The following is a 19,211-nucleotide window of genomic DNA, read 5'->3' as shown; positions in this document are numbered from 1 at the left end:
ATTTTTATGTCACAAACTGGTGAGATTCGATACACCCTGCTACATATCTGTTCTTTGAAGTCAACATGGCAAATAATTCAAAATCCTCGAGCTCTGGAGATATTAAAAGACACTTATATGCTCAGGCTGATACCTCGGACAGGCCCGCAGACCAGGGACTCGGTTTGGATGGTGCGGTGGGAGAAATCCAATGGCAACTGGCGAGCATGTCTGTGATGCTGTAATACGTCGATCGATTACTGCGATGGAAACAAAATTCTCCGAGTTGGTTACAAGAATCGGGGACGTCAAGAGACGGATCGATTATCTGGAGTCATCGGAGAGGGATAGACTTGGAACGCGTTTGGGAAAAACTGGAGGATTTGGAGAATCGTAATCGGCGAAACAACATCCGAATTGTTGGAATTCTTGAGCATGAAGAAGGCAGAGATATTGTGAAATTCCTAGATGAGCTCTTCCCGAGTCTGCTCGACATAACAGGCCATAAGCTGGAAATTGAGTGAGCTCACAGAGTCCCGGCTCGCAGATCCGCTGAGGGAGTTGGGCCCCGATCGGTTCTGGCCCCGATCAATGAGATCATCCGATAAAGATCTCCTGTTTCGCAAGGCATGGAGCAAAGGAAAGCTTTCTTGGAAGAATAACAGCATTTTCTTGTTCCCAGACTTTGCGAATTCGACAAGAGAGAAACGTGATCGATTCAAGGAATGCAAGAAACTCTTACATCAACGGAAGATCGCTTTTGCACTGATGTTTCCAGCCAAACTGAGAATAGATACAAAGGATGGCCGCAAAATATTTACATGCCCACAGCAAGCATTGTCTTTCATAGAGACAATGGGGTGAGTAAACTATTTGGTGATTTTCATATGGCCCCCAAGTGAACTTGACTCGCTGAGCATACACTCGACTGTCTGAGCTGGGTGCCATTTTTTTTTTTTTGGTTCCGCCTAGCGGCTGGAGTTTGTTTTGTGGAGTGGCTCTCCTTCGGCACAGTTGTGGATGAATCTGCTTATTCTTTGTGCTCATGCCTCCTATTGGCTGGAGTTTGTTTTGTGGAGTATTTTTTGCAGGACATTGGAAGGTTTAGGGCATCTGCTGCACTTATGATACAGCCGGCTCACTGAACATTCGTTTGACTGTTCATTTGAGGAAATTGAACGGCTTTATTTTATTAATTAATTTATAAATTTTTTTGTGTGTGTGCTGGTTCTGCTAGCGGCTGGAATTTGTTTTGTGGAGGAACACACCTTCGAGACAGTTTTGTGAATGAATCTAAATGTTCTTTGTGTTTATTCCGCTTATTGGCTGGAGTTTGTTTAATAGATTATTTTCTGTTATGTAATTCTGTCTCACAAAATTTGTATAGAAACACCAGACTTGAGCAATCCAATGGCAAAGTTGTCGCGGGGACTCTCATAGGCGTACATGGACTGTTTGAGTTTAGAGGGATGGACACCAGTTGGTGCTGTCGTGCGCGGGGTTAATGCGCACGTTTATCTTTTTTATGTTTGTTTGGTTTTGGGGGAAGTTCAGGACCTGACTGTGGCACTAATGTTGGAATGTGGTCTTTATAATTTTATTTTTGACACACAATCAATTTTCTCGAATATGTCAAAATATCAAATTTTAATATGAGTGGATTGTCTCTTTCCACGTGGAATGTGAATGGGCTAGGGCACCCCATAAAAAAGGAAGGTTATTTATTTTCTTAAATGTAAGAAATATGATATAGTGTTTCTTCAAGAAACACATCTTTCCCCGCAGGAAGCTGAAAATTTTGGGAAGATATGTGGTGGACATGTTTTCTTTAGTGCTGGCTCAATTAAGAGCAGGGGAGTCATTACATTGATAAGTAAGCATCTACAATTCAAATGTCTCAAACAGATTAAAGATAAATTAGGAAGAGTCATTATTGTTTTAGCAGAAATTCAAGGGCAAAGGTTGATTTTGGCTAATATTTACGCACCTAACGCTGATGATCAGGGTTTTTTTATAGATTTTGAAGGGATGTTGCAAACTGCTGGCACACCTCATGATATAATATTGGGAGGAGACTTTAATCTATTGATGGACTCAGTCCTTGATCATAGTGAAGCAAAAGTGTGCAAGCCCCCTAGAGCAACAGTGACGCTTCAAACAAATCTTGGTCTTACAGATATTTGGAGACTTTTGAACCCATCTGGTAGGGACTACACATTTTTTTCATCAGTCCATAAGATTTATTCTAGAATAGATTTTTTTTAAAATATCTAAGTCCCTCATTTCTTTTGTCATTGATTGCTCAATTAGAAACATCTTAGTCTCAGATCACGCCCTGGTGAGTTTAGAGGTGTTGCCACATATGGAGAAAAAGAAATCATATAGTTGGCGCTTTAATGTATCCCTTTTGCAAAATCCTGATTTCCAACAAATGTTAAAGGCTGAAATCAGTGTTTATATGGAGAGCAACTGGTTCTTAGTATCCTCTGTAGGCGTGGCTTGGGAGGCACTTAAGGCGGTTCTTAGGGGTCGGATCATACAGTATGCCTCATTCATCAAAAAATCCAAAGCACAAGAACTCGGCCATTGATATTAATAATGCTTTTAAAGAATTCTATCTTGAGCTTTATAGCTCCACATCTTCGTCTACTGATGAAGATATTAGAAACTTTGTGGAACCATTAGATCTCCCTAAACTTGATTCTGAGATAACCTTGGAGGAGCTTGATGAGGTATTTAAGGCCCTGCCTACAGGCAAGGCTCCAGGGCCAGATGGCTTTGCTGCTGAATTTTTTAGATCTTATGCTACAAAGGACAAAGATCCAAGCGAGTGAAGAGTTACCGTCCAATTTCCCTGATTCAGCTAGATGTTAAAATTTTGTCAAAACTTCTGGCTAAACGATTAATTAAAGTTATGACATTTCATATACATATAGATCAGGTGGGGTTTATTCGGGGCCACAGCTCTTCTGATAACATTAGATGTTTCATCAATATCATGTGGTCAGTGACGAATGATCAGACTCCGGTCGCTGCCATCTCACTTGAAGCCGAAAAGGCTTTTGATATGGTAGAATTAATAGGGATTATCTTTTTAAGATTTTGGAAATGTACAGGTTCGGGAATACTTTAATTGAATGGATTAAGTTACTTTATAGACACCCGGTAGCGGCGATACAAACAAATGGATCAATTTCAGATTATTTTACTCTGGATAGGGGCATCCGGCAGGGTTGCCCTCTTTCCCCATTGTTGTTCTGTCTTGCCCTTGAACCATTAGCAGCCGCGATAAGAAAGGAGGATGATTTTCCAGGGGTGATGGCGGGAGGTGTGGCGCATAAGCTTTTGCTTTATGCAGATGATATTTTATTATTCGTCTCTGACCCCACTAGATCTATGCCTTGTCTCCACAGGATTATCAGTTCCTTCTCTAAATTCTAAGGTTACAGAGTCAATTGGTCTAAATCTGAAGCTTTGGCTCTGACAGCCTACTGCCCAGTAATGGGCACCTTCCAGTGGCCCAAAAAGGGCATTAAGTGTTTGGGCATTTTATTCCCAACAAATTTATGTGATTTAGTTAGAGTTAATTTTGACCCTTTGATAAAAAGGTTTTCGAGTGATGTGAGTAGGTGGGCTTCATTACATTTATATATGATTGGGAAGGTTAATGTTATTCAAATGAATTGTATTCCAAAATTCAACTACCTGCTACAGTCTCTCCCTGTATATGTCCCCCTCTCTTATTTCAAGCAATTTGATAGCATAGCGAAGTCCTTTATTTGGAATGGTAAATGTCCCAGATTACAAGTTACATAGGCCGATTGACAAAGGTGGGCTGGGCCTACCCAAGATTTTGCTTTGTTATTATGCATTCGGTCTTAGACATTTGGCTCATTGGTCACTTCCACTTGAGAGAGCCCCTCCCTGGTTTTGTATTGAACAGGAAGTCCTTGCCCCTATTTCGCCATTGCAAAACCTTTCTATCAAACTAACCGGAGAAGTTAAGTCACACCCCGTTATCTCACATTTGCACTCGGTGTGGACAAAAGTGTCCAGAGTGTTTAATTCGGACATTTATTTAAATGTTGCCTCAAGCATATGGCTGGACCCTAAATTATGTATTAATAAATCCCCTTTCTGTTGGTCAGATTGGATTGTGAGGGGGGTTACTACACTTGGTGACCTGTATGAGAGTGGAGTGTTGAGATCTTTTGAGAATTTGGTTCATCATTTTGGGATTCTCAGATCTCAGATTTATAGGTATTTACAGCTGCACCACCTGCTCTGTATTGTTTTTGGGAGTAGCACACACCCCCCTAAAGCGGAAGATACTTTGGGAGAGGTGATTACTGCTTTTGGAAAAGGTCATGAGGCATCAGAGTATTACTCTCTGCTAATTCAGAGTTTGGGGATGGAGCTTTAACTTCTATCAAGAGATTATGGGAGAAAGATTTGAACTTGGTATTGGAGGAAGGAGTTTGGGCTAGGATTCTAAAAAATCTGCATCTAGGGATGCAAGGGTTCGCCTTATGCAATTTAAGATTTTACATAGATTTTATTGGACCCACTCTAGATTATATAGGCTTGGTCTAAAAGACACACCCACCTGCTGGTGATGCCAATCAGAAGTTGGAGACACAACCCATGTCTTTTGGTGGGGGGGGGGGGGGGGGGGGGGGGTGTTAAGATCCAAGATTTTTGGTTGAAGGTTCAGAGTTATTTGTGTGATGTTTTGGGCACTCAAATTTTACTTTGCCCCAGACTTTGTATTTTGGGCAATGGGGCGGTCATAAATTTGGGGGACAAATATATCATAAATTGGGTTCTGACTAGTATTATGATTGGCAGACAAATTATTTTAAGGGGTTGGAAGGCAGACAGAGCGCCATCATTTCCGGAGTAGTGTGCGGAGATGGGGAGGGTGGCAGCTTTTGAGGAGGTGGCAGGTAGTAGGCTATGGTTTGGGGACTTGTTTATCAGAAAGTAGGGTAGGTACTTAGTGGTTTTGGGGGACTTTCGGGGAAGGGATGGGGAGAGAGAAGTTTAGTTTAATTATATATGTTTATTATACTGTATATTTTATTTATATATTTATTTATTTTTATTTTATTTATTTTTTGGGTTTGTTTGTTTGTTTGTGTGTGTATAATTTTATGTGACCACAGGAGTGTTCGTTGGTGGTTAGGGTGGGGTTGGTGTTTGGGGAGGGATATTAATGGGGTTAAAAGTTAAATGTTGATTCGGTGTGTATGTGTTGTGTTTTCTCTGTTGTGTTTTTTCTTTGAATCAATAAAAAATGTTAATTACAAGAATACACATAGGATAGTATACATGATAGTTTACATGATAGGGTACAACGACTGACTTTTCAAAGACTAATGACCGATAGCGATGAAATATTGGTCAAAAAATGACTTACATGAAGATGAACAACTGTCAGACATTTTTCTTTACACCTTGTACATTTAAGTAATTAATTCAGTTTAAATTTGGCCTTTGACATTGTGAATAGATTCTTAGTTACAGAAAGGGAAAAGAAACTCCATCATCAAATACACCTCAGGGTACCGCACAATATTTAGTTTCTACAACCACCAACACCATTGTTTTTTTTACCTTGACTATGCAGAAAGCCATTACCAGTCTGTTAATTTCAGTTATTCTTTTCAGAAAATGCTTTCAGTTACTTAAAACTTTATAGTCATACATTCTAGTATTTAATTGGTGCATATATTTCATCAGTATGTGTCAAACAGAAGTGTCAAATGATGTTATGAAACAACTATTTGCTGGTTAACACAACCTCTCAGCCGCACAACATTTAACTTATCCTTATGTTGACTATGAATCACCTACAGATATTGTTCAATTACAACAGATTCTGAATGGATAATAATGCATTGCAGAGAAGTACAGTCAATATCATGTTGCTACCTGGAGCATCCATGACCTTACAGTTACCTCCTGCAGTGTGTACAAGTTAAAGCTAATGTGTGAAATCTTTTATATTTTAAAAATAATTTCTCATAAACTAGCTTAACATGCAGAGTCAACTATAAGTAAGCCATTTTTAAGTTAATTTCACATACTCTGTTTGTTTGAGTGTCCTGTCCAACCCAACAGAGTAACTTGACCAATAGCGTGAGTTTGGGGCTGGTCTATCTCTTTGTACAACCAGTAGAATACGGGAATTTTCTCTTCCTGTTTGAAAACCGTGAATATTTTTGCAGTTCCGTCTGGTGATGCTAGTGGCGCAGAAATTACAAACTTCAGCTTTAATTGGTTCTCTCATGCCACGCGTGGTGTCAGATTTGTGGCGATGTCACTTATAGCTTTTCCCTTCCATCGCACATGAGGCCTGTGAGCTCTATGCTCAAAAGTGATGATGCACATAATGAGATAGAGATTGATAGCCTCTATCATGCAGTACATCATGGGGAGTGTGCCAGGCATAATAGACAGATTTGAAGTGACAGGGGGTTAAGTATCCCTTAGATCCATTTCTATTTGCCCTTTGTCTTATCAACATACTTCTTAAGGAAGCTGCCTGCCGTCCTCTAGTCTAGTTCATCGTTATACGTTACATGTTTGGCGAGGACATAATTTCAGACAAACTCTATTAGATCATTGATTTATATTCCCTTGCTAAAGTGATTTTAGGCTCCCTAGATGCAGACACTATTTGCAAATGTTTGTAGTGGCACTGTTGATTTAAATTGAACAAATCAGGACCTCATTGAGGTTTTAAAATGTGTAATTTGCCCTACTTGAAAATGACAGATGCTGTAGGAATATTATGATCCTCAATGACGAACGTAAAATACAAGCAAATAGCATTGTCATTTTTGGTTTACTCAATATTGCTACTACATGTCTCAACCAAGTGCAATGTCATGGTTGTTTCTCCTATAGGAATTTCACAGAATGCTAGTGTTTACATTTTTTGTTTATTTGGAAAAGCCACTTTTATTGTGCTAAATAAAGCTAAATAGGACAAACAAACAGATCAATCCAGTTAATCATATTGACTTTAATAACAGATTTATTCACTTCCAGTCTCTTTACAATCTTGTCATCTTACACCCGTCTCCTCTCTGTTCAATACAAAGTGCTTTATTGGCATGACAAACATTTTTTGTATTGCCAAAGCAATTACATAGAAAAACAGAACAAGAATAACAAAAACTGAACAAGGACTAGAACATGAAAACAGTAATAACTATAAAGAAATAAATACATAAAAAAATAAAAATAAAATAATCAGCATTAATTCAACATTATATACTGTAGAATTGGTAACAGGGGTAGGGGATGGGGGTCAGGGGTCAGGGGTCAGGGAGATCAGTGTCATCAACACATTCATCTATTATTCTTTAAGTTCTGGTTGTCCCTCAGGCTATTACAGGATACTACAAATCTTGCAGATATATTTGCATATTGTTATTTTTCTCCTAGAATAAATCCATTTTTTATCTCTGGGTACATTCATTGAAGTCACGTGGTATATTGTTAATTTTGTGGGAATATTTGTTTCTAATCAATTGGTATTTTGGGCATTCTGTGAAAAAGTGCACTTCTATCAGAAAGACTCGAGATTATTGGAATAAAACTAATGAAAGATGTTTATATCATTTGACGGCAGGGGAACGGAGCTTACCCCCGCCCAGGACTGGACCTTAACTTGAAATGGGTTGGGTTGGGATGGGGGGGAGACACAGAAGTATGCAAACAATGAGAGGCAGCTGGCAGGCTTAAGAAATGGAGGCTGTGTTGCGATTGGATGTGATGCCTGTTGTATGAATCCTGAGATCTTCCTGCTACCTAGTGGGCAATTGATGTTGAAAAGACATCAAACAGGTCAAATATGCAAATCAAACTGACGTCAAAAACTTGACGTCCATTTGACATCCACACACTGATGTCCTATTCTCGACCACCAAAATAATTACACAAAAGTAATCAAATTTAAGAAAAGTTTTATTCATCAAGCTTCAATTCAAAAATACAAATGTAATCTGGATTTTGTATCCCCTGAAGGGACTACAGTGCATGTAAAGTAAAAATACTATGGACTATAAAGATGTGGTTATCCATGCTTGTTTAGAGAGTTTTAATTACTTTGTGGATTGCAATGTTAATACGAGTGATGGTTGCTGAAAATCTTATAATTTATGCTGTACTTTATAATGTCTTAAAATGAGTGATACAAGTTGCTTCATCTTCATTCAGGTGCTGTACAGCAGTCAAAACCAGCACCATCAGAGGCTGATATAAAAAAAAACCACACATGAAGAACTATCTCCGGTCTGCTCCCGACAGATATGGGGGTATGGGACGCCAAAAGGGCCGGACAGCGATTGATCTTTGTTCAGATTCAGAATCATCCATCTATCTTAATCCATCCATGTATCCATCTATGAATCTAGGCCTATCATCCATATATCATCATCTTTATAGTCCATAGTATTTTTATTTTACATGCACTGTAGTCCCTTCAGGGGATACAAAATCCAGTTTACATTTGTATTTTTGAATTGAAGCTTGATGAATAAAACTTTTCTTACATTTTATTACTTTTGTGTCGTTATTTTGGTGGTCGAGAATAGGACATCAGTGTGTGGATGTCAAATGGATGTCAAGTTTTTGACGTCAGTTTGATTTACATATTTGACCTGTTTGATGTCTTTTCAACATCAGTTGCCCACTGGGTAGAACTACGCTTACATTTCCATCAGAAAGACTCACGATTATTGGAATAAAACAAATGAATGATACTTATATCATTTGGCGCAAGCCCCATCCTATGGTTCAGCGCTCTGATGCTGCTTGAACCGTAAGATCCTGCTGGAGGTGATGACGGCAGGGGAGCGGAGCTTACCCCAAATGGAATTAGGTCCTGATATAACCTAAGCCCCACAAAAGAAAATACAAAACCAAATAATTAGACTCAGGACAACAACCAGGTCTTCAGAGGATGAAGGAAGAATCTAAAGGAGAAATAAATATGAATGATGAAAACATGGCCTGTATATGACTTAATATGCTACATTACAACTGTGCCATACTTTGCAGGAGGGTAGGCTGCTTATGAGAATTGTTGAGCCCTTGTGAACGGGTGAGCATCATTTGTGCAATATCTTTGCTGAGGGTGGACAATGCTGAATGAGCCCTTAGAAAAAAAGAATGTTGTTTATGCAGAAGCTTGCTGAAGGATATATGATGTTTGCATTTGAGTCCTTCGATAAGGGCAAACGTTAACCCTCTGGGGTCTGTGGGTGTTTTGGGCCCTGGACATTTGTGCTTTTTTCAGTTGCTTAAAAACATATTAATGGCTAAAGTCTGATAACACTGTATTCAGCACAAACTGGGCTACAATAATATGTGAACAGCATGTATGTACATGTTTGTATTTTTGAGAAAATAACATTTATGCGTGGTTTTTGAAAAAACAAAAATTTTAAGTCACTGAAATAAGGCCATATAACACATACTAAACATTTGTTCACATGACTTTTGAGAACTGGATCTTGTAGCCTAGAGGTTTTGCTACAAAATGATGTGAAAACCATCCTGATCACTCATTCATACAAAACAATATAGTCATTTAACTTTTGTAAGACACTTTTATTGTTAGAAAGGCCATATGTGAGGAGGCGTGGATGATCATGAATATTGATGTGATTCAAAACTGAAGAGACAAAGACCCCTCCCCTGAGAGAGAATGACTTAATGATTGAATGTATTGTCTGTAGCTTATTCACAAAATCAAGTTTAAGTTAAAAGAAGTAATCTGACTATACATTTTCTTTACCTAAAGACTTTACTTAAAAACTTTAGACCTACACTGCCATTTAAAAGTTTTAGATCTGTAAGATTTTGTAATGTTTTTAAAAGAAGTCTCTTCCGCTCACCAAGGATGCATTTATTTGATCCAAAATACAGCAAAAACAGTGATATTGTGAAATATTTTTACAATTTAAAATAACTGTTTTCTATTTGAATATATTGTAAAATGCAATTTATTCCTGTGATTTTCAGCATCATTATTGCAGTCTTCAGTGTCACATGATCCTTCAGAAATCATTCTATTATGCTGATTTTCTAATATGGGCATATTTACAGCACATTTTACACATTTACACCCGAACAGATATTTGCAAGCACAAGCTTCGTTGATGATAATGAGGCAGCATAAACACTAGTTAAAATATAATTTAACATTCATATTATTTTTATATCATATTACATATCATATTTATATCATACAGCATACAATTTAAATACCTGCTTTAGCCGAAACAACATTTAAATGTAACTAAAACTTGCCTATGTGGGCCTCATGTATTCAGATAGAAGACAAAGCAGGCCTAACACAGTTGTAAAACCTAACTCAGGCCCCCACATACCAGGTCATAAATTATACTGATAAAAATCACGCCAAAATCAAACAAAGGGAGTCCAAAACAGACTACAAATCCCATGAAGCCTTGCTCACTAAAAGGATCGAACTCTCAACTCCTATTGGATGAGGCACACAACACAACGCACCTCAACCATGACATCATCAGGAGTAGAAATACCTCTGAAATGCTTCCGGGATTTGCTTCCAGCAACTTTGCTCGCCATGTGTAGATGCAGCTTATCGCTGCTCTCAGGTGCAGCCTCGTGGCACAAGGAAGTAACGTCCGACTTGAAACTGTGGCCATACAATCTCCATCTCGCTGGATGAGTTGAGATTACACTGTGTTCCACCGAACACTCTAACGGATCCGAAGGAGACCGCCAAGCAATCCGCATCTTCATCCGTTTGCCTGCAGAAGTGAAGAGAAAAGATTTCTCTTCCCTCTTCAATCAAGTCAACGTTGCTGATTTCTCCGCCAGCCCACTGAGAATCAGCAGCCGTACTGCTCGCCGACAGAGCGAGGAAACGGCCTCCCGTCATCACCCGAGCCTCGAGGAACCGAGTCTGAGTTAAAGGACGGATGAACACACATTCTGCATCCTCATGCAATTCAATTAAGAGGTTTACATCTGGGCAGAGATAGAATATTATAGTGTGTTGTTCTTGTGTACCAAGGTTATTGCTTGAACAGTTTACGGACCGCCATGTCCGCTCATTATTAATACTCAGGGTATTAATTATCACGAATTTGATTTGCTGTATTTTGGTCCAACCACATTGGACTGTTGTGCATTTCCACCATCACGGGTGAGACTGGCAAACTGAGTTTATCCATTAAAGAATCAAAGACCGGGACGGTTTACGAGCCGTCCACCGCGTCTGAGTGATAAACTAACAGCTGCTTTCTCTCCCACGATCACTAACCACACACACCGCGCGCGCGTGATCCCTCACATACATTCTCGGACACATTTTTGGCTAGTAGATAGCTTCGTGATAAAGCTCAGCTTTGTCCCTTAGCTATCGTACAAGCAGATACACGCGGTAACTGGTAGACGCCATTGACTGGTTACTCTCAGCCCACATTCGCGGTCATATTCTCTGGCCGGAAGTCTCACGTGACATACACTTCACGAGAGTCACATCCGCCATTTTGTGCGCGTCCCTCCTTACACACACACACACACACACACACACACACACACACACACACACACACACACACACCCTCATGTGTTATAGGATTATTTTGATTTCCATATCTAATCATATCACTGTTTAGTTTGTAGTTGTAAGTCGGAAGTTTATTGACTGCATTGTATTAAGTATTAATTGATATTACTGCATAAATAAACTTTGTTTATATTACAAAGAGAAGTGTTTTGGTTTGTTTTGCATACACCTGTGTCATGCTGACGGGATGTGAGTGCTCGGATTCAAGCCTTCATTCATTGTTTTTTTCCCAAAAATCGATATTCTTTAGATGTCGATTTTCCTAAGAAAACAATCCAATATTGAGACTGTTATACTATCTGGTTATTAGTCCCTGATTCCAGGTTGGTGCCCCGTCAATGTTAATCCTTATTAATATTCTATTGATTTTTGATAATTGATAATTATCTTTGAAGATTGTTGAATTTGAATGATCAATAAGCTAGTGTTAATTTTAATTAATGTTTCATCGATGTTAACAATTAACGATTATCTTTGATAATTGTTGATTTAAAGGATTAGAAAAAGCTAACATTGATTCTCATCAATGTTCTACTGATTTTAATAATTAATAATTGTCTTTGATAATTATTAATTATTGCTAATAACCAAACCCGCTCCTAAACGTAGCGCACTACATTTACTGGAGCCCTATATGAGGTTTTAATGAGTTAGATTCAATTAATTAATTTAAATATTAATTAATAACTAAAGAAATAATTATTAATTATTTCTGATAGTAACACTGATCTAAACAACCAGTAAAGTCCTACACCTATTAGGACATATTTCAAATTTCAATACTCTGAATCCTGGCTGGCAAGTCTGGAAATAGTCCAACTAGTAAAATATGTACATGTTTATATAAAATAGCATGTCAACTAATGTATGTAAAACTAAATGACTTACTCATCCGAAATTGTATCCTCGGCTGGATCAAGTCGCTCTTCAAAATGCAAAAGTTCATCAGAGTTCCACTCTTCTTCTGAGGAAAATGTGAACTCTTCCTCACCTGTGTAGCGTGCCATCTTACAAACGCACAGAAAAGTGAATGAACTTGATGCTTTTTAAGGCACTGTTGGGGGCTTTTACCATTTGCATTGATCGCCTCAGCACATTACCGTATGAATAGTGCCCTCTGCCCGTGGGTGTGATCACATTAGCGATAATTAGCTGAGCCAGGAGAAAATGTACATCGCTTTATTTCACACAGATTACATTGCAGGAGAATATTTGTTTTAAATTTGAATTGTTTTATTTAAAAGTAGACATTTTAAGCTTTCTAGAAACATATGTTTCATGTTTGTCTGAAAAGTATTCGCGGAGTTTCAGTTCATTTTTGTGACATGTTTCAGAAAGATGCTCGCGGAGACAGAGACGGCTGAAAACGCACCCTGTTTATTTTCTTTATTTTACAAAAGCACAACGTTTTGTTGTTATTGTGAGTGTACACAAATAAAAGTAGACCCTTTATAGTCTCTAATGATGTCTTACACTTATCTGTATGCCCAAAAATTACGGAGTATTTTAAGTTATTTCCACTGTTATGAGGAAAAAAATCCAGCAGGACGCACACTATGATAAAGGCGGCCTTGTTTTGTGCTGTCCTTTGCCGAAAGACAGGTAATTTTTGATTATGAGCCCACCGACAAGGCTGCCCGTTGTTTGTGCAATGTCATTTTGAATTTACCAATTGTGCATGAATTTTGTAATATTCCTGGCATGGTTTGTGCAAACTTTTACAATGGGATAAGCTGTGCTTACGTCTACTCATGAACCCTAATGATAAAGTGGCATCGTTCGTAATATCCTTGCTGGAGGATAGTCATGCTGCGTATGAATGTTAATTGTGCAAAATTTTAGTTAGAGGATGAACAACGTTGTGTTTGAGCCCTAAGATAAGGGTGACGCTGTTGTGCAATACCCTTTGCTGAAGATGATTATCGTTCCCTATCTGTCACTCACTCGACATTTTGTCGATGTAGTGAACTAGGGGTCACACTTGGGAGCCCGAAACACCTCTGGTCTTTGATAAAAGGCCAATGAAAATTGGCAAGTGATATTTGCATACCACTCCCCCGGACATATGGGTATAAAAGGAGCTGGTATGCAACCACTCATTCAGATTTTCACTACAGAGCCGAACGGTCGATGTTCACTGAGCTGACTGTTCATTCACCTCTGCTGGATCTGATGGCACATTTCAGCGGCTTCTCCCTCCTCAACACTGGTGCACTGCAGAGAATGCCCCTGGGTGCTTCAGCAGAAAAAAGAGAGTATATTTCTCTAAAAGAGCATATTTTAATGTCTTTTTAAGTCTTTTTAAAGATGCCTTTCCGTTTGTTTGTTATTCCTGGTTGCGGCTGATATCTCTCAACTTCTGATGGTCACGATCACTGTCTTTTGTGTCTGGGCGCGACCCACGCAGAGACAGCGTTTGTGGATGGATCATGAACTCATTGCGAGAACATGACCATGGCAACGTTGCGGTCACGGCTTGCCTTCGTAAGAAAGCAAGCCACCCCAGCGGCTCCTCGCCTCGGTCCTTCTACCTACGGGTATGAGGCCAGCGCGGCTAGCACTGGGGGCGATTTGAGGAACCCAATGGGACCACCTCCGCCGGGTATCCCCCCACAGACCTCCCATTCCCCAGCAATCTCGTCTGTCCCGATCGGGCTTCCAGATGAGTCTCACGGCGAGTTTGACCTCTTGTTCGGAGCCCGCAAAGCTGATGAGCTCTCGAGTGCAGCATCGGAGTGGTGGTCCAGGAGCGCCACCTTTGGCTCAACCTGGTTGAAATGGGAGAGGCTGACAAGTCACAGTTCCTTGCTGCCCCCATTTCCCAGGTTGGCCTATTTGGCGACGCCGTCGAGGACTTTGCCCAGCAGTTCTCGGCGGTGAAGCAGCAGACGGAGGCTATCCGGCACATCCTGCCCTGGCGCGGCTCAAGATCCCGCACCCCGCCTGCTCGTCACCAAGGGCGTCCCCCTGCAGTGACTGCACCGGCTCCGCCACAGCCCGCCCCTGCATCCCGGCCCCGGCGTAGAGCCTGACGCAGGAAGCAGACGCCACCAGTCTCAAGAACCCGCGAAAGGCTTCGAAGCGCCCCTGAGACGGGCGACCCAGGGATGATGAAACCCACTGCTTTGGAGCTGGTAAGCAGACCACTCCATCCCCCGGTGGAAGGCCGGGAGGAGAATCTTTTGTTGCCTTTTCATTTAATTTCGCCACATGCCCAAGTGACTGCAGTACCCAAGAGTTCAGCAAAAGAGCGGTTTCCTTGTTCCATGGGTCACATACCTGGTGTGCACGACCGTCATCATGACCACCGTCCACCATTCCGTTTTGGCAGGTTTGGCGCTCCAGCGGCGGTCTCTCCGCCCATGCGCGCCCAGCTGTGGCACAAATCCGTCCCCAATGTGACAGTCTTCATGGGTCACGAGGACAGGCCTCTTCCTCCCCCATCCCAGGCTGTTCCGGGGGTGGTCACAAGGAGCCAGGTAAGTGCTTCGATGTCCCTGAACTCAGCACTGCCACAACACGGCGTGGCACCTCAGGCTCCACCCCGCCGCGAGGCCTCACCCGCTGGTACGTCCGACAAGATTGTCCCCTTGGTCCCCCTCGCCCGGAACTTGGACGTGTGGCTTGCACTCTCCAACCCGTTGCGATGGCTGATCTGGACCGTCCGACTCGGCTACGTGATTCAGTTCGCCAGGCGTCCGTCCAGGTTCAGCAGCATCCACTTCACCTCGGTGAAAGGTGAGAACGCTGCTACCTTACGCGCGGAGATCGCTACCCTCCTACGGAAGGATGCGATAGAGCCTGTCCCTCCAGCCGAGATAAAGAAGGGATTTTACAGCCCCTACTTCAATGTACCGAAAAAAGGCGGTGGGTTGCGGCCAATCTTGGACCTGTGAGTACTGAACCGGGCTTTACACAGACTCCCGTTCAAGATGCTGACGCAAAAATGCATTCTAGCGAGCGTCCGGCATCAAGATTGGTTTACGGTGGTAGACCTGAAGGACGCATACTTCCACGTCTCGATTTTACCTCGACACAGACCCTTCCTGCGGTTTGCATTCGAGGGTCGGGCGTATCAGTATAAGATCCTCCCTTTCGGCCTGTCCTTGTCCCCTCGCATCTCCACGAAGGTCACAGAGGCAGCCCTTGCCCCGTTAAGGGAAGTGGGCATTCGCATCCTCAACTATCTCGACGATTGGCTAATCCTAGCTCACTCTCGGGATGTGTTGTGTGCACACAGGGACCTGGTGCTCTCGCACCTCAGCCGACTAGGGCTTCGGGTCAACTGGGAAAAAAGCAAGCTCCTCCCGGTTCAGAGCATCTCTTTTCTTGGCTTGGAGTTGGACTCAGTCTCATTGACTGCGCGCCTCACGAACGAGCGTGCACAGTCAGTGCTGACCTGTTTGAAGGCATTCAGACAGAAGACAGTGGTTCCACTGAAACTGTTTCAGAGGCTCCTGGGGCATATGGCATCCTCAGCGGTGGCCACTCCACTCAGGTTGATGCATATGAGACTGCTTCAGCACTGGCTTCAGACTCGAGTCCCGAGATGGGCATGGCGCCACGGGACACATTGCGGTGGCCATCACGCCGATCTGTCAACGCCTCTTCAGCCCTTGGACTGATCTCACATTTCTATGGGCAGGCGTTCCCCTAGAGCAGGTCTCCAGGCGTGTTGTGGTTACGACAGACGCCTCCAAAACGGGCTGGGGCGCTGTATGCAATGGGCACGCAGCCACCGGCTCATGGACGGGCCCACGACTACGTTGGCACATCAACTGCCTTGAGTTGCTGGCAATTCTGCTCGCCCTGCGGAGGTTTTGGCCGTTGATCCAGGGCAAGCATGTGTTAGTTCGGACAGACAACACGGCAACGGTAGCATATGTCAACCATCAAGGCGGTCTGCGCTCCCGTTGTATGTCACAACTCGCCCATCGTCTCCTCCTCTGGAGTCAGCAGCACCTCAAGTCGCTGCGAGCTACTCACATCCCGGGCGACCTCAACACTGCAGTGGATGTGCTGTCATGGTTACCCTCAGGGGAGAGTGGAGACTCCACCCTCAGGTGGTCCAGCTGATTTGGAGTCGATTCGGCTCAGTACATGTGCTAACTAAGCCCTTTACTGGGGTAGGTGCTCCGCATGTGGTGGTTCCCCATAGGTAACCCCATGCGACGTATATCTTCCACTAATTTGTTTCCCTGTTGGTAAACTGTGTCTTTCTTGGGCAAAGGCCCCTCTGCCCCAGTCACCATGTTTGTAGAAAATCCTCCCCCATTGGGTAGGACCTACCATGGGACTTCTCCACATGACATACATCCGACAAAGTTCGGCAAGACCATATGATGTATTTCCACTCAAAATACCCCCCCCCTCCTTTTCTGGGCAGGTGTGGTCTCCATGCTGTCTTCCCCTTGGGAGGGACACCCCCCCGACGTAGACCTGGTGGCCCCAGTCGGTTAATTCCTTTTTTTTTTTTTTTTTTTAAAAAAAGGATAAGAGGCCATGACTGGGCTAGCCTGTTTCTATCTTTTGGGCAGTCGACTTGTCCCCGAAGGGCCATTAGTCACTCATAACAGCGTTGGGGGAGGTTACGTGTCGGCCTGGTGCGCTGGCTATTAGGCACACAGTGGTCTGCCCGTCACACACTTCCAGTTCACCTAATACAGTTCAGCCAGTTGCAGTGTTTCATATAGGGACCCCTAGTGTCACTACATCGACACAACGTTGAGTGAGTGACAGATAGGGAATGTCCTAGTTACTTGCGTAACCTCCGTTCCCTGATGGAGGGAACAAGACGTGTGTCCCTCCTGCCACAATGCTGAACTACCTGCTGAAATGGCCGGGACCTTGTCTCGTCTCCTCAGCACAAAACCTGAATGAATGGTTGCATACCAGTTCCTTTTATACCCGTATGTCCGGGGGAGTGGTTTGCAAATACCACTCGCCAATTTTCATTGGCCTTTTATCAAAGACCAGAGGTGTTTCGGGCTCCCAAGTGTGACCCCTACTGTCACTACATCGACACAACGTCTCGTTCCCTCCATCAGGGAACGGAGGTTATGCAAGTAACCAGGACGTTTGATATGAGTCCTCCAATGAGGGCGGCCATTGTTTGTGCAATATCTTTGCCAGAGGATGAACAATGCAATGTGAGGGCCCTACAATAAGGGCGTTGTTGTTGTGCAATACCCTTTGCCGAAAGATAAACAAGGGTGAACGTTATTAGTGCAATATCCTTGCCAAAGGATAACAACATAATGTGAGGGCCCTACGATAAGGGTGACATTGTTGTGCAATATCCTTTGCCAAAAGATAAATAACTTTTGATTATGAACCCTCCAACGAGGGCCGCTGTTGGTTGGCTTTTATTGTTTGTATGTGAATAAATAAATATACATTTCCTAGTGTCTGAACCCCTGCAGAGATGAACAATGCTTTGCCATGTGAATGGAATTTAAGTGCTTTTATATAAACTGCATTTACTGTGTCATGGGATGCTTCGAAGCACACCCGAAGACATGCCGCAGTTGCTGCACCTAGACAGCATATTTGCACTGCTTAGGAGATACTGAGTTGATAGCAGAAAACACAGCATGGTTGCATTGTCGTAGGATGCTTAGTTGCACGGGAGAAGACAAGCCATAGTTGCAGTGCCTGGATGGCACGTTTGTGCTGCCAGCACGGTTTTATCCCAATAAAGTATACAAATACCTTACTTACCTACTACTAAATATTACTGTCCCAACCACAAGCACATAAAGTGAACGCATATGTTGATGAACTAATGTAGAGAGCATTTCTACCCATAGTGAAGAAAGTCCCCATTGTTTAGAGCTTCATGGTCCTATATTAATAAAATAATTAATAGTTCCAGTGACCCATTGTAACACAAATCTCTCCACTGTAATGACGACAGATGACTCTAATAAAATGAAACGTGACATAGCTGGATATGGAAACAATACCTTGATTTGATTTAACGATTTCTTGTATTTGAGCACAGTCTGCATTGTAATGTTAATGAAATTCAGAATGTAATGAGAAATGCCTACCGTTAGGTGTCAGAGGACACGCAGCAATGATGATGCTTCCCCTTTAAGGAAACGCGGATGTGGACATATGAAAAAGAAAACACAGCATGATTTGTTGTGCGATTGGAGCAAACCACAATGCAAGAATAATATCTCGATGGATGATCGGACCCCATGCATTGAAGTACTTGTGCATAAAGCCATACATGAATATTAGAACCTGCTTCCCCAACAGAAGAACAATCAGGCATGCAAACACTGTGGTAACATTTGAGAAATGTGCATCCGTGCTTGGGTTCCTGAGTGTCATGTCCGCCGTTCTGTGAAATGCACATTCACCTACGTGATCGGTGAGAACGAATGCTCTAGTAAAATGAATATTGCCACTTGAAGTGATATTGATGCATATAAAGCTTATGATGAATAGAGTTGTAAGGCCATTGGAAGCAGAAAGCCTGCAATCCCATCTACCGCCAGCTTTTTGCATAAAGATTGTTCCCCAAAAGAAGAATAGACTGAGAACTTAGCGTATTTTTCTGATGGAGACCGGCTGGTGAAGAGCTTGA

The 19,211-nt window shown here is 42.3% G+C and overlaps 1 protein-coding gene across 2 annotated transcripts in view; it reads left to right on the top strand.

Annotated features, from left to right (window-relative positions):
- The window catches only part of LOC127440388 (dihydropyrimidine dehydrogenase [NADP(+)]), a 231,188-nt gene that overhangs the window by 53,488 nt on the left and 158,489 nt on the right, over positions 1-19,211 (top strand). Inside the window, exon 9 of one of the 2 annotated variants that reach the window (XM_051696917.1) lies at positions 8,209-8,483. The exons of the other annotated variant lie outside the window; for it this stretch is intronic. Coding sequence (XP_051552877.1) covers positions 8,209-8,270 — 62 coding nt within the window. The 3' untranslated portion in view covers positions 8,271-8,483. Of the gene's footprint in view, positions 1-8,208; positions 8,484-19,211 lie in introns of those variants that run through there. 2 annotated transcript variants of the gene reach the window in all.

Source organism: Myxocyprinus asiaticus, chromosome 5, assembly GCF_019703515.2.
Source record: "Myxocyprinus asiaticus isolate MX2 ecotype Aquarium Trade chromosome 5, UBuf_Myxa_2, whole genome shotgun sequence".
Taxonomy (NCBI): domain Eukaryota; kingdom Metazoa; phylum Chordata; class Actinopteri; order Cypriniformes; family Catostomidae; genus Myxocyprinus; species Myxocyprinus asiaticus.
The sequence above is the reverse complement of the archived record's forward strand: the minus strand, read 5'-3'. Positions and strand labels throughout refer to the sequence as shown.